General features: G+C 48.2%; 1 protein-coding gene and 2 non-coding genes across 3 annotated transcripts; all 3 read left to right on the forward strand.

The window, feature by feature from the left end:
• Positions 1 to 1,166: 1,166 nt before the first annotated feature.
• On the forward strand, positions 1,167 to 1,239 carry trnav-aac (transfer RNA valine (anticodon AAC)). Its single transcript has one exon. It is a non-coding gene; the product is annotated as a tRNA-Val (tRNA).
• A 2,396-nt stretch (positions 1,240 to 3,635) lies between these two features.
• Positions 3,636 to 3,708, forward strand: trnaa-agc (transfer RNA alanine (anticodon AGC)). The gene has a single exon. It is a non-coding gene; the product is annotated as a tRNA-Ala (tRNA).
• A 4,844-nt stretch (positions 3,709 to 8,552) lies between these two features.
• Positions 8,553 to 14,349, forward strand: LOC130116706 (early growth response protein 1-like). Its single transcript, XM_056284714.1, has 2 exons — positions 8,553 to 9,209; positions 10,950 to 14,349. Exons 1-2 carry the CDS (start codon positions 8,987 to 8,989, stop codon positions 12,347 to 12,349), a joined length of 1,623 nt encoding a protein of 540 aa, XP_056140689.1. The 5' UTR covers positions 8,553 to 8,986; the 3' UTR covers positions 12,350 to 14,349.
• The last annotated feature ends 177 nt before the right edge of the window (positions 14,350 to 14,526 follow it).

The following is a 14,526-nucleotide window of genomic DNA, read 5'->3' on the forward strand; positions in this document are numbered from 1 at the left end:
CCATCCGGGCATCCAAGCACTCCACCATGGGGGTGACACCGGCTTTGCTCATGATCGGGCGGGAACTAAAGCAACCACTGGACCGCTTGAGAGTCGAGCCAGCCACTGCACACGAGAGCCCAGGGCTCCAGAAAGCCAGAGCTCAGGTCCGAAGCTCACAGGCCCAGATGAAACAGAGGTTTGATGCCTCCCGCCGAGTACAGACTCCCTCTCTCTCTGTGGGGGACTGGGTCAGGATCAAACACGCCCACCGCCAGAACAAGCTGCGGCCATGCTGGTTGGAGCCCCATCAGGTGACTCAGCAGCTGGGACCGGCTACCTACAGACTGGACGATGGGACTCGTTGGCACTCAAACTGCCTGCATAGGGTTGTAGCCCCTACAAACCCTGCATCATCCCTGTCCCCAGCTACTGCTCTCAGTTGGCAGCCCAGACTGGAGGCAAACCGGGTGAGTGGTAACCCACCACCATTGCCAGGCCCTGCTCCCCAACCTGCTCGCCCTCAGAGGGTGAGGGTTCCGCCTGTCTGGCACAGGGACTATGTTACGAATGGTTAAGGGACATCTAGGGTAGGGACTGATATGTTATGTCACTTTCTCAAGGGGGGTGGGCGGAGAAAATGTTATATCTGGTTAGGTAGTGTTATGCCCGAGTCTGACTTGTATGGCTAAGCACTAGCAGTTACTGTGTCTTTAAAAAGAGCAGGGGGCAGTGTGAATTACGGCAAGGTGGAAAGTGTCGTAAGTTGATGTTGGTTAAGTAACGGTTATAAACGTGGCTCCCGGTGTCGTCATTGACTGAACATAATACACAACACACATCCAAACATAACAACATTCCAAAAGCATTTGAATATGTTCAGATTCACCTGTCAACAATAAAATACCATCATTAGCAGCAAGGACTAGGGTGATAAATCTAGTGGGCTATGACGTGTAATTCCAGTAACACCCCAACTGTAGCTGTCGTGTATATATACGTAATCAACCCCAGTCCCGGAGTATGAATCCAGGGTTGAAATTCTTTCCCAGTACTACACCCCTGAACAGGGTTGCAGTAATCCGATTACAAATGCTGTTCTTTTACTGTAAAGTTTACATATACATATGCCTTCTTCATTGCTTATGCACCAAATATATCCTTCTTTTGTGAGCAGCTGAGCATCTGTTTCCGTAGTGTAGTGGTTATCACGTTCGCCTAACACGCGAAAGGTCCCCGGTTCGAAACCGGGCGGAAACATGTGTTGTGACCATTTTCTTTTCTCCCGGTCACACAAAGGCAGTAAAACTGAAGCACGGCATTGGCGTTTTCCTCGGAAAGAATTGAGCTTTCGTCGAAGACGTGTGATTTTTTTTTTTTTTGTTGCGCAAGTTAAGTATCCTGCTTTAGTAACGTCCTAACCCATTTACCGGGCAGGACAAAGTCTACTTTCAAATGTGTAATTTGTGATATTGGGCTATACAAAGAAAATTGACTTGACTTGGCTTTTGTATAGAAGTAGCTAGTGTAATGGGGGGTGTGGAAGAGAGGTGAAGAAGAGAGTGCAGGCAGGGTGGAGTGGGTGGAGAAGAGTGTCAGGAGTCATTTGTGACAGAAGGGTATCAGCAAGAGTTAAAGGGAAGGTTTACAGGATGGCAGTGAGACCAGCTATGTTATATGGTTTGGAGACGGTGGCACTGGTGAAAAGACAGGAGGCGGAGCTGGAGGTGGCAGAGTTGAAACCAAACGTTTCAGCAACATCCTCAAGGCACAAGGTCTTTCTAAACTCTCGGCGAGTCACTCAACACCCCACAATCCAGAATCATCTGAACGACAACAAAGCTCACTCAACTCATAGGAGCATTAATACTGTTGATGATTTACTTACTGCCTTGAAACAAACGGAATGTTTTCCAGTGCATAGAAATAGAAACGTTTCTATTGTCCTTTAAGTGGAACTGCCAGAATCACCAGAGGGATTTCATTATGTTTAATGGGCTCTCGGCTTCCCATGACCATAGCCTGTAAATACCCAAATACAGACATGTGAGTGAATGTGACATAAGAACAGATTCCGGTTTGATATTAGATTAGCTACGGTGCTGTCGGCTCAGCAAGTGGCAGAAACAGGAGCTGCGCAAAAACCTGCATCACTGCGGCTGTGATGATAAACGTCAGATATCTACCATGGCCAAATTAAATCCAAAATATATAATATGCAACTTCTATGGCCAAAAATAAAACTGGACAAAGATAAGACGAGGAACATAAAACGTTTCAAAACATGATGGAAACATGAATTTGGCTGTGCGTGTGTGTGTGCGTGAGAGAGAGAGAGAGAGAAATCAATTCCTTCATCTGTAGTGAATGACTAACACACCTGGGTCCTGACTTCTGCTCTCGCGTCTTCATTTTTCTTCATTTTTCTTTCGGCAGCGCCAGAGGAATGCCACCAATGTCGTACTTTTTTAACAATCATGTCGAACTTCAGCAGTATGATGACTGATTGGACAGTTGCGGCAGCACCTGAGCCAATCAGCTCTATCCACTGACATGCGCTACCCAGTGGGGGGGGGGGGGGGCAGAGACATCGATTGGTTTAATGTCTCCCAGCAACTTTCTTTATATATATATAAAAAGGGATTCGCGGGGCCCTACGCAATTTCCAATTCAGTAATGTATGTAATGTATGAATTCTGAGTACATTTTTGTTGTTTGTTTTTTGTTGTTTGTTTTTGGAGGGGGTGTCCTTTGTGTTACAAGGCGCCTTTCCTTTGTGTTAAGGCAGAGAGAGCCGGGGCAAAAGTATGTCACTGTATTCCAATACACATGAGAATGAAGATAAAGCTGAAGACTAATGCTGTTGGAGAGACTCACACTCACAGGACGCCGGGCCCTGGGCGCCATGTTGACCGTGTCTTGTTGTTAATGCCCGAAATTAGCCTCTAGATGGCGCCATAGAACATGGATAGGAGACAGGTAAACACAGTTGCGTTCTAGATGGCTTCCTGTACTTGTTTAAAAGGAGTTATTCTGCAGACAGTTACTTGCCTGCTCTTTAGCGCCTCTCATTACCTCCTCGTCTAATGACGGAAACACGCTGCTATCCGGAGCTGGACTGCTGAAATTAACAGCCTGTTCAGGGCGCTGCACCCAACTCATTAAAGTGTCTGTCTGGCTTCAGCCACTCCTCACCCGTTCGTGAATAGATGCCTTTTACGTTTGTTCGCAGCTGAAAACTCGGATTAATCTGGGAGTTTATTGCGGCTTTCAGCTGCATTATCTCACAACGACCAAAAAAATAAAGCTGACCGAATATGCACCGTGCTCTGCAGAAGGAGGAGTCCCTGCAGGCTGGTGTTCATAGCGTGCTGACGCGAGTGCAACCAAGGCGCTGCGTGGACGTAAGGAAAACCCATTTAAACAGTCCTTTAAAAAAGATGGTCGGGAGTCATGCAAAGTTTTATGCCATAAGTGCGTGAAAACGTAGAAAAACGTCGTAATGGTCCTTTAACTAGACGAGCATCTCTTGAATAAAACGTCCTATACAAAATGGAACACGACAGGCTATATTCAACTGACGCTGTAAACGCTCATGTGAAATATTACTGGTATTTAGTTTGCTATATAGTTTACTGTACAGCTGCGATGTCATCGGGGGATTAGCTCAAATGGTAGAGCGCTCGCTTAGCATGCGAGAGGTAGCGGGATCGATGCCCGCATCCTCCAACTTCACGTTTTGCTGAATGCAGAGTTTATATTGGTCATTTTGTCTGTATACTGTTAACAGGATCACTGTTTTGCTGCAGTACTAGCTTAAAGGGTTTCACAGATATATTGTTGGGGCTTGGCAAGCAAGCGATTTCTTTTTGTAGTTTGAGTTTATTGTGTGATGATGGTTGGAAAGAAGAACATTTTATTCTCATTCATGAGGTTGTATTTACTAATAACAACCATTCATTTATTTATTTTTATTTTTTTGTTAGTCACATATTTAGGAGCTCACTTGTTCAAAGGCTTAATTGAATGTAAATACCGTTAGATACAGAGGAACACCAGGCTTCCTTCAATCCAAAAACACCCAATACATTTTGACCAATACGTGCAAAAGTGTCCTTAATGTATCATACACAGATACAGCATATACAATCTCCTCTGTCTTGCACAAATCAATCAATTAATTAATCAATCGATCGATCAAGCAGGATCATGGTCAACTTTATTGTCATTATACAAAATTGTATAATGAAATGAAGTAGTACGCCCTCCAGTGCTACACCGTCCATAGAAAGAAATAAATAGCAAAAGGAAAACATAAAACACACAGGGTTAAACGTGCCAGTGTGTGGTGACCCACATATATATAACGAGAGACATTCACCTAAGAGGACGGTGTACCTTTAAGGGAAGAGGCGAAGGGGTCAGATAATGCACTTCCGCTTCCGGTTCACGGTTCAGTGTCGTTGTCGAATGTATGACGTGCTAAGTTGGAGCTAGTAAACTACCTCGACTACGTCTACTCTCACGTCTCCTGTCTCGTTGTTTTCTAACTCCACAAGTGGAACGGTCCATTTAAATAAAATAAGGTGCAGCCATGCAGCCTAGAGCTGAGCCACGTTTAGCAGTCACACAGTGTGGTGGTGCAGCACCGATGCTCCTGACGGGTTTTCCAAATGCTAGAGAGGCAGAAGGTCCATGGCCGAGGTGGGTTCTGTCCTTTAAGATGTCCGTGTCTGGTAGCACAGTGCCAGTAATATTCTGGCAGGTTTCTAATCAACTGCTGCAAGGCCTTGCAATCTCTGGCCTTCCAGCTTCCATGCCAGACTGTGAGTTCAGTTAATCAGTTAATCAATCAGTCATTATAATGCATGTTGTACCTGAAAACGCAATGCAATGTCCTTTATATAAAGTGAAAGCACAGTTCATAAGAAATTAACGATGAAAGGAGAAAATCAACTACTGCTACTACTGTTAGCTGCTCCCACTAGGGGTCACCACAGTAGATCATCCGTTTCCATCTCTTCCTGTCCTCTGCATCTTCCTCTGACACACCAGCCACCTGCATGTCCTCCCTCACCACATCCATAAACCTCCTCTTTGGCCTTCCTCTTTCCCTCTTCCCTGGCAGCTCAATATTCAGGATCCTTCTTCCAAAATACCCAGCATCTCTCCTCCACACATGTCCAAGCCATCCCAATCTTGCCTCTCTTGCTTTGTCTCCAAACCGTCCAACCTGAGCTGTCCCTCTAATATAATCGTTCCTAATCCTGTCCTTCTTCGTCACTCCCAGTGAAAATATTAGCATCTTCAACTCTGACACCTCCAGCTCCGCCTCCTGTCTTTGTCAGTGCCACTGTCTCCAAACCATATAACATAGCTGGTCTCACAACCATTTTGTAAACCTTCCCTAAGAAAATAAAAGGAATAAATAAGAAAGAAAGGATACAAAACTAAATAATAAAATAGATGAATGAATAGCAGGAGTCAGTGTATTTCATGCAATGAGAGATTGAACACAGTGTCAGCTGAGCCAAGCGGGTCTTGTGTCATCGTGCCATACACCAGGGGTGGAGAGACGTGGCATGCAGTCGCTCCTGAATGGGAAGGTGTGGCTGCATTCAAGGGAGGAGACGGAGGAGCTTTTTATTGCAGGAACCCTTCTAGGGCCCTTTGCTGCTGAAACGTCAGAGACTTGGAGACACAAGACTTGCATCTTCAGATCCTAAACGCCAGTGAGGTGAAACACAAATCACTCACTATAGCACGCCGTCCTGGACTCCAACACCAACCATGTGGTACCCGTATGCCATCCAGCTAAAGACACAGATGCAGATAAAAATATTGACACATGCACTTACACATACAGAAACACACATTCTTAAACCTTTATTTTCTCGTGAGAAACCATTGTGAGGATCCTTCATTCACATTGGTGTTGAGTTACAGATACATACACATAGCTTCTCCATGGGTTGTCACCTTGTGGTGGTGGAGAAGCTTGCGTGGTCCTGAGATCCTGAGAGCAATGCCGTCTGGAGCTATGCTCCTGGTAGGGTCACCCATGGCAGTAAGGTCAAGGGCGAGGTCCCTGACAAAGAGCAATCCAACCAAGACCTCAACGGTGGAACAGGCGGAGGATGATGGCTGACTTCAGGGAAGCATCACAACGGCTGGGAAGGCGGATAGATGAAGGCCGCAAGCAGAAATGAGCCCCCAGTCGTCTTGGACTCCATGCCACTGGATCCTGACCCAGAGCTGTCAGGGACCGTGTGGTGGCTGTCTGTGCACCAGTCTCAACACATTAAACAAAGTCACGCACAGGCGTCCTCCAGAGGACAGTCATACTCACTTCCAGGGACCGCCGATGATGATGGTGACATACACAGACACATAGAAACAGAGACATAGACACACATATAGGTACAGACAGATCCAGGTACAGGTACAGGTAAAGGTACAGGTACAGTGCAGGTGAATGAACTACACTATTTGAATGCTAGCGGGGTCTGATAGGAATTAGTGTCGTCTTCTACTATGCTGTATCTTGTGTCGTTGTGTCCCTGAATGTCTATTTGTAATCGAGAGACTGAAAAAAAATCCTTAATAGAGACATTAAAGAACTGATCTGTCCATCACAGAGAACAATGTGGGTATTTCTGACCCCAAGGAGAGTTTCTTAGTACACTGTCTTTCTTCCTCCCCCTCTTCTTCTTCACTACATCCTACCAGGGGGGTAACACGGGGGAAGCAGAGGGGACCAGGGAGTAAAAGAAGAATAAAATAGAAGGAGCAAGGAAACCTGCCGACTGTTAATGTGCTTCTTTACCGGTGGAGGTCTGATGGCTGCAGTGGAGGAGGAGGAGGAGGAGGCCCGGACATCGTTCTGACTGCCCAGCTCAGTCTTCTCTTTAATGCATTGCTTATAGAGTTTTACAGCTATGTATGTTTTCATGTCGTGTCATTTTTGTTTCATCTCAATAACAAAGAAACAAAACCCGCATTGTTTTATGTTTTACTTCAACTTTACTGGGTGGTACATAAATCTACACGTACTGGCAGTTTGTCTTGGTGGGATGCTCACCATAAAGACGCACTCACACTGTTTGAAATAAAAAACCAACAGTATAAAAACAACATACATGAAGATATGTGAATATCTAGTTTGAAACTAAGCACACAACCAAGTACAAACTTTCACAAATGGGTCGTTTTGCCTCTCATCTCAGCGAGGGACATCGGACAAGATGGCAGCACTGGTATCAGTCTCCAGGTCACAGAGGAAAAGGGGGATGAAATAGAGGAAAGAAAGAGATTTTCCGGACCTTTGGGACACTTCTGTGGACTTTGGCAGAGAGGGAAAATATTGTGGATGTTAATACGCTTCACATGTGCTGAATTACAGTGAGGATGTTTTCTGTTGCCTCACTTGTGTGCGTTTTCTTTCAAATCCATCTGATGTTGAACAAAGTATCCGAAATGCCACATTTTGCTTTATGTGAACCAACTGCCAGTGTACTTAAATGGCACCTATAAAGGCATAAAGATCAAGATCGCTGGTCTCTTTTCCCTGGAGGCTGCAACCTGCAACCTGTGGCCTGCTCCTGCTCCTGCTCCTGCAGCAGAAGCAGCCTGCACCAAGCACTTCCCTCTCACACACAAGCAGCAGTGCAGCCGTCGTGTCCAACAACTTAAATATGGCTTTTCTATGACGGTGACTTCAGCTGTCAACTCAACAAAAACAAACAAAAAACAAAAAAACAAAACAAAACAAAAAAACATCAATACAACAATAATCTTTTCTTGCCCTGGAAACACCAAACAGTATTTTTTTTAATTTAATTTAATTTAATTTTTTGCACACCGGAAGAGGCTGAAAGTAGAATACCATGAGTCAATCACAATAAAACGAAAAGCTCCTGCACACTATTTTCTTCATTTGAAAAAACACCATTCAAACACGGTTCGACCTCAATAAGTCTCCATCGGTCAAAATAATTTATAACAAGACATATGCCTGATGAAAACCCGGAAACGTCATTTAGTAAAATCTTTCCTTGCTCTGGAAATACACATGGATGTTGTTATTGCTTGTTTAGTCTATGTACTCTAAGGTCTCTGATTATTTTCACTCCAGTAATTAGAGTTAGAAAAGAAGGAGTGAACGGGACTGGGTGTGCAGGCTTCGGGACAGACATGTGCTTTCACTCATTGCTAGCGGAAACGCCATATAAGGTCAAGGAAGTGGGAAGCCACCGCGCTATGGCGTGTCGCGTGAAGCCGCAGTTTCCGGCAATGGCGGATCACGGAACTCCCAATAAATGACTTGTTGACTTTAAAGCAAAGTTAACGGAAAAGAGACGCTGATTAACCGTCGCCGGGCTTTCGCACCAGTCGGGGTTAGACATCTCACGGAAAGAAAACGACACCTTATTTTTACCGTGTTTCCCCCCCGCTTCGCTGACAGCTTTTGCCCAAATATGGGCTTCCTACTCGCCATATTTGGAAATGTACGTCACGACAGGAGGCTATATAAGCGTGGGAATCCTTGTTACATCAAACCGCTGAGCCAAAGTTCAAGTCTGAGCGGTCTGAACTCTTCACATGTGGAACACGGGACCAGACGGGACGTTACAATCACAATAGGCGACATTTGATTTGTCCAGAGCCCCTCTGCACTACATTTCTTCATGCATAAAGCGGTCCCAACGAAGTTTGATTTTTTTACATATAGTCCCCAAATTACAACTACAGTGCTGCAAAGGTGATTTTGGTCCTGCCAAGGGGGGGAACGGACCTGCAGAGACGTCCAGCCTTGGCTTCCCCGCAGCATCAAAGACCGCAGCAGCAGCAGCACGGGGTCTCCCCCGCGGCTCCCCGGACATCAGCGGCAGGTGACCCCGCGGAGAGAGGCTCAGTCCGCCTGCGGTCCTGTTCACAGGACCCGGTTCCCTCCTCCGACGCGGCCAGCGCCTCCGTCGGCGCTACTCCACGCGGCCAGAGCCGGGAGATGGCCGCCACCAAGGCTGAGCTGCTCCTGCCCACCGTGCAGGTAGGGTGCGACCCCCTGGCCGGCCTTCCTCCGACCCACTCCCCGCTGCTGGACGCCTACCCGCGGCTGGAGGAGCTGCAGATGCTGCTGCAGAGCGCCGCCGCGGCGGGAGGCGGCCCGGCGGCGGACGGACATGGACTTCATAGCGGAGACTTCTTCGACTACGACCGCCTGGTGGGAGGTGAGGACCGGGTCCGCTCGTTGTTGCGTGCTGGGCTTAGCGTGCCGATGGCGGCTGGTAGAAAGACGTCGTGTGATGATGTTTTGAGGTTTTACAAAGCGATGGTCTGTGGTTAATAAGAGCATGGGGTTTATGTTTGAGAGGCTGAGACCTCAGCACCACAGAGCCCAGATGCACGTGACTGGTGATGCAAAAGATTTCGAAATTATTTGTAGCTTAATCGATTCATAAATAAGCCAGTCATGAATAGTGGTGGATATGAAAAACGTCCTCAACTTGTCAAAACTTATTAAGAATACAGCCACTTGTATTACACCACAACTACCTAGATTTCTACTGCTACTGCTACTACTACTACTGCTACTACTACTACTACTACTACTACTGCTGCTGCTACTACTACTACTACTACTGCTGCTACTACTACTACTGCTGCTACTACTACTACTACAACTACTACTACTGCTACTTTGTAATGAATAAATAAATAAATGTATAACTGTCAGCTGTCATCTGCAACAAAGCTGGCCATATATGTATGCCTGCCTGCCTGTCTGTCTGTATGTCTGTATGTCTGTCTGCCTGTCTTTCTGTCTGTCTGTCTACCTGTCTGTCTGTCTGTCTGCCTGCCTGCCTGTCTGTCTGTCTGTCTGTCTGTCTGTCTGTCTGTCTGTCTGCCTGTCTGTCTGCCTGTCTGTCTGTCCGTCTGCCTGTCTGTCTGTCTGTCTGTCTGTCTGCCTGTCTGTCTGTCTGTCTGTCTGTATGCCTGTCTTTCTGTATGCCTGCCTGCCTGCCTGTCTGTCTGTCTGTCTGTCTGCCTGCCTGTCTGTCTGACTACCTGTCTGTCTGCCTGTCTGTCTGCCTGTCTGTCTGACTACCTGTCTGTCTGCCTGTCTGTCTACAGTATCAGACTGCTGCTGTCAGTGTTTACCAGAGTGACAGTGAGCGGTGGATTTAACAAGTTTTCGCTTAATAACAAGATAATTTTCACTCGAGCAGAACTTATCTGCTAGTTTCCCCCCCGTCTGTCTTTCTCTCTGACACACAGACGTACACTTTCACAAACGTTTTCTGTCTCACTTTTTCCCTCATGTCCCCCCTTCTCTCCATGTCTCTGTCTGTCTCCCTCCCTCTCCAAAACCTCTTCTTCCTCCCTGGCCTTCACCCTTGCTGTTTTGTTGTGGCTCGGTAAAGTTCTCTTGTTTTACTCACACACACACACACACACACACACACACACACACACACACACACACACACACACACACACACACACACACACACACACACACACAGAGTAACCACGCCACTTTGAATGAAAGGAACACGAACTGTGCTTCTCCTCCTCTTTCCTCCCTCTCTCGTTCGGCCGATCTGCCTGGCTGTTGTTTGTGTTGATGTGTAAATCACACCAATTAAAATGTTGCCTCGTCTATTAATTGTTGTGTGTTCGTCAGCACCGTGTGAGCTATAATAAGGTTATCTCTTTTATTCTTTGCTGTCGCCATGACCTCACATCTCATCTGACCTAACGTAATCTAATTAGCTCTAATCTAATCTAATCTAATCTATACTAACCTACGATAAATCTGTGACTGTCACTCCCATCCGTTCACCGTCTGACTTGAACGTTTTCGTTTGTGATGCAAAAAAAAACCCAACCGAGTGAGAACAAAAGTGTCTTTCAGGCTATCAAAGCATTTCTAATGTCATTTCTTCTGTCTGTCTCTGTGTCTCCAGACCTCCTCCCGCAGCTGTCGGCCGGCTGTGGAGACACCAAAGGCCTCCCAGATCTCCACGGCTTCTCCTCTTTCCCCTCCCGCCTTCCCCCTTTGGCCTACAGCGGGCGCTTCACCCTGGAGCACGCCGCCGCCGCCAGCACCGCCACCACCGCACCCGCCGCCGCCGCCAACACCGGCGGGGTCGGCGGGGGCCTGTGGCCGGAGTCGTTCCTCAGCCTGGTCACAGGGCTGGTCAGCATGGCCACGCCCTCTTCTGTCACCTACAATTTCTCCTCCCCGCCCTCATCGCTGGCGTCGTCACTGCAGCCGGCCCAGGGCCCCGTCCAGATGAGCAGCGGTTCGGGGGACGTCACGTCCATCTTCTCTGCAGCGCAGACGTTTCCCCCCGCGGCCGGCTCTGACACCCAGGTTCCTCCTCCCGATCCCCAGCCGGCGTCCCGGGCCTTCGCCGCCGCATCACCCCCACCACTGTGCCCTCCGCCTCCTCCATACCCCAACCCAAACCCGAGGCTGGGCCTCCAGACTCCCTCCATGTTCTCAAACTATCTCCTCCCCCAGCAGCAACAGCCGGAGCAGGGAGGTGAGCTCGGTGTGCCGGTCCAAGACCAGAAGTCCGCCCTGGGCCACAACATCCAGCAGCAGCCCCCTCTGACCCCACTGTCGACCATCAAGGCTTTCTCCTCCCAGATGCAGTCGCAGCCCCCTCAGAGCCTGCCGGTCCAGGAGGCCCCTGGCACCTGTAAGCCCGGCCGAGTGAGGCGGCTACCGGCCGGGCGGGCGTGCAAAACCCCCCCGACTGAGCGCCCCTACGCCTGCCCCGCAGAGGGCTGTGAGCGCCGCTTCTCGCGCTCCGACGAGCTGACGCGGCACATGCGCGTGCACACGGGCCAGAAGCCGTTCCAGTGTCGCATCTGCATGAGGAGCTTCAGCCGCAGCGACCACCTGACCACGCACATCCGCACGCACACCGGCGAGAAGCCGTTCGACTGTGGCGAGTGCGGCCGGCGTTTCGCCCGCAGCGACGAGCGCAAGCGGCACGCCAAGATCCACCTGAGGCAGAGGGAGAAGAGGACCTTTGCCTGCGCCTCCTCGTCCTCGGCTCCCCTCGCCGAGCCCCCTACCTCCTCCCCCTGCTCCTCCTACTCCTCCCCTTGCTCGTCATCTTACTCCTCCCCAGGTCACAACTCCTTTGCCCCGTCTCTCATCCCCTCCTCATCTTCCTCCTGCTCTTACTCCTCCCTCAGCGTCCAGGTGGGCTCCTCCTGTGCTGCCTCCTCCTCCTCCTCGCCGTCCCCCCGTGTCTATACTGCCTCCTCGCCCGCCCAGCTCTACATCTCCTGCTCTCCTCCGTCAGGAAGCCCTCAGATGGACCTCCCGCCGGACTCTGACATCTGCTGAATGGCCGACCTCTCTCTCGCCCTCTCTGATTTTCATTTCTCCTCCGGTGTACAGAATGTATGGAGGAGAAGAAGGAGACGAGAGAGCGAGAGCGAGAGAGAGAGAGCGAGAGAGAGAGAGAGAGAGAGAGACTTTGAAGTGTTTTTAAGCCACATTTCTGTTTTGTTGGAAAATTTGTATGGAGAACGACAGAAAACACTGGCCAAACAGAGACAAAAGCAGGAGAGTGAGACGGAAAATCAACCTGAGTCCGCGTGACTCAGTTTTCAGACTAAAAGAGAAAAGTGTTTTTGATTTTTTTGGGTTGTTTTTCTTATCAGGGACCGAGTTTAACAGCGTTGACAGTGGAACTGTCAGAACAAAAAGACGACTGGAAGAGGACCGTCCCTTTTCCTGACCCTTGCTGGCTTTGCCCCGCTGTGTCTCTTTGGCTGACTTGAAACTGAAAAGCCTTTCCCTGTCTGTCAGGGACTTACACAAACAAGCGCGGCCTGCTGGGTGACCAGAAGCTGGCGCTGATTCTTCCCGTGCCTGCACGGCTGCATGCGCGCTGGTTGACTGCTGCCCCGCCTTCGGGCCTTTTGCACAAAATACTTTTGTCTGTCCATTTACCGAGACCCTCGGGTCGGGGTCTGATCTTGTAAAGTTTGTGTGAGTGGTCAGTTGGCTCCATTTGATTCAAATCAAGATGAGTTACATGTTGAGGACTGTTTATCAGCAACACATGGATTATAATATACCTACAAGATATGCAAACACAAATGATACAGCAGGTTTTAGTCCCTGGGCCACCGACATTACCAGCAACCAAACAGTCCAGAGGTCAAGGGTCAGACCCACAGCACCCTGACAATAAATGTGAACAGCCTACCTGTTTCGGCCAAGCCTCTGTCATAAAGAGTCAAGAGAAGGTTAAATAAGAAACGAAACCGAAAATAAACGCTTCATTAGTGTCCCACGTTTCCTGCTCCAGACCCAACAAACTGAGGAGGGAGCTCCGACCCGTAGCAAGCAGAACAGAAAGCCCCTGCCCCATCAGCCGAATGCTCACAAACTATGGCTGGATTTGATACTCTGATTTCCCCAACGTGTCCCTCCGTCTGTCGGCGGGACTACAAACCAGGTGTGGCAGCCATTGTGGCTGGTGTGCCGTCAGCTCAGCAGTAAACATGGAACATGATAAAATGGATCCGGGGACCAAAGCTAACACAGACAGTCTAATGTGTTACAAACTACATCACACTATATGGGAACACTGTTGTACAGTCATATTGGTTGCCATGGACACATCAGCATCACGTCTGGTGAGGATGACTGGTAGTATTATGGAGCCTGATGGAGGGAAATCACAGATTTCTGTTTTAATCCAGCCCTCCAGACACTTTGATCTGGAAACCAAAATATAAATAAAGTGTGTTATATGGGAGTCTTTTACAGCTCAGAAACGTAGCTGGAGGGTTGAATATCATAAACGGTTGGATAATTTTGGGACGTACCATACTTAGCGTATGCACCTGTCGTTGCAACGATGAATGAGAGTCATAACCTCCATCTGCATGTAGATGAGCAGTACTTTAAAGCACAGAATGCTGGAAATAAGCCAACTTTCTTAGTAAACACCGCTTATCCCCTTGACCGGTGGACTCAGGCCTGTCACAGAGCAGACAGCCAGAGATGACGGGTCAGAAAACGGCACCTTAACAGTCCAGAATGTACCCGGCAGATAAAGGGAGGTTGTATTTTTTTCTTTTGTACAAACGAGAACCATGTGTATTTTGTACCTACATGCTGTAGTAACACACATGCACACACGCTGCGATGGTGTGTTGAGCTTTTCACCTACTGGGTAGGTATGGAGACTTAGTATCTGGTTTACATGCCGGTCTTTATTTGATGGGTTTCACACCATCTGTTTGTCTTCGTAGAGACACAAGATGTGTATCTCTGTCAGGATTATTACCTTTATACCACCCCTGTTAAAACGTGAATAAAACAGAACAATCTTACTCATGTTGTGGTCATCCATCCATCCACACAGCCATCCATCCATCCATCTATCCATCCATCCATCCATCCACACAGCCATCCATCTATCTATCTATCTATCTATCTATCTATCTATCTATCTATCTATCTATCTATCTATCTATCTATCTATCTATCTATCTATCTATCTA

The sequence above is a fragment of the Lampris incognitus genome, chromosome 8, assembly GCF_029633865.1.
Source record: "Lampris incognitus isolate fLamInc1 chromosome 8, fLamInc1.hap2, whole genome shotgun sequence".
Lineage (NCBI taxonomy): Eukaryota > Metazoa > Chordata > Actinopteri > Lampriformes > Lampridae > Lampris > Lampris incognitus.

What these genes read in the sequence shown, in the direction of transcription:
- LOC130116706 (XM_056284714.1), top strand. Translation starts at nt 8,987, where the DNA reads ATGGCCGCCACCAAGGCTGAGCTGCTCCTGCCCACCGTGCAGGTAGGG. An exon ending in CTACGACCGCCTGGTGGGAG is followed by an intron (nt 9,210 to 10,949) that starts GTGAGGACCGGG and finishes CTGTGTCTCCAG; the next exon opens with ACCTCCTCCCGCAGCTGTCG.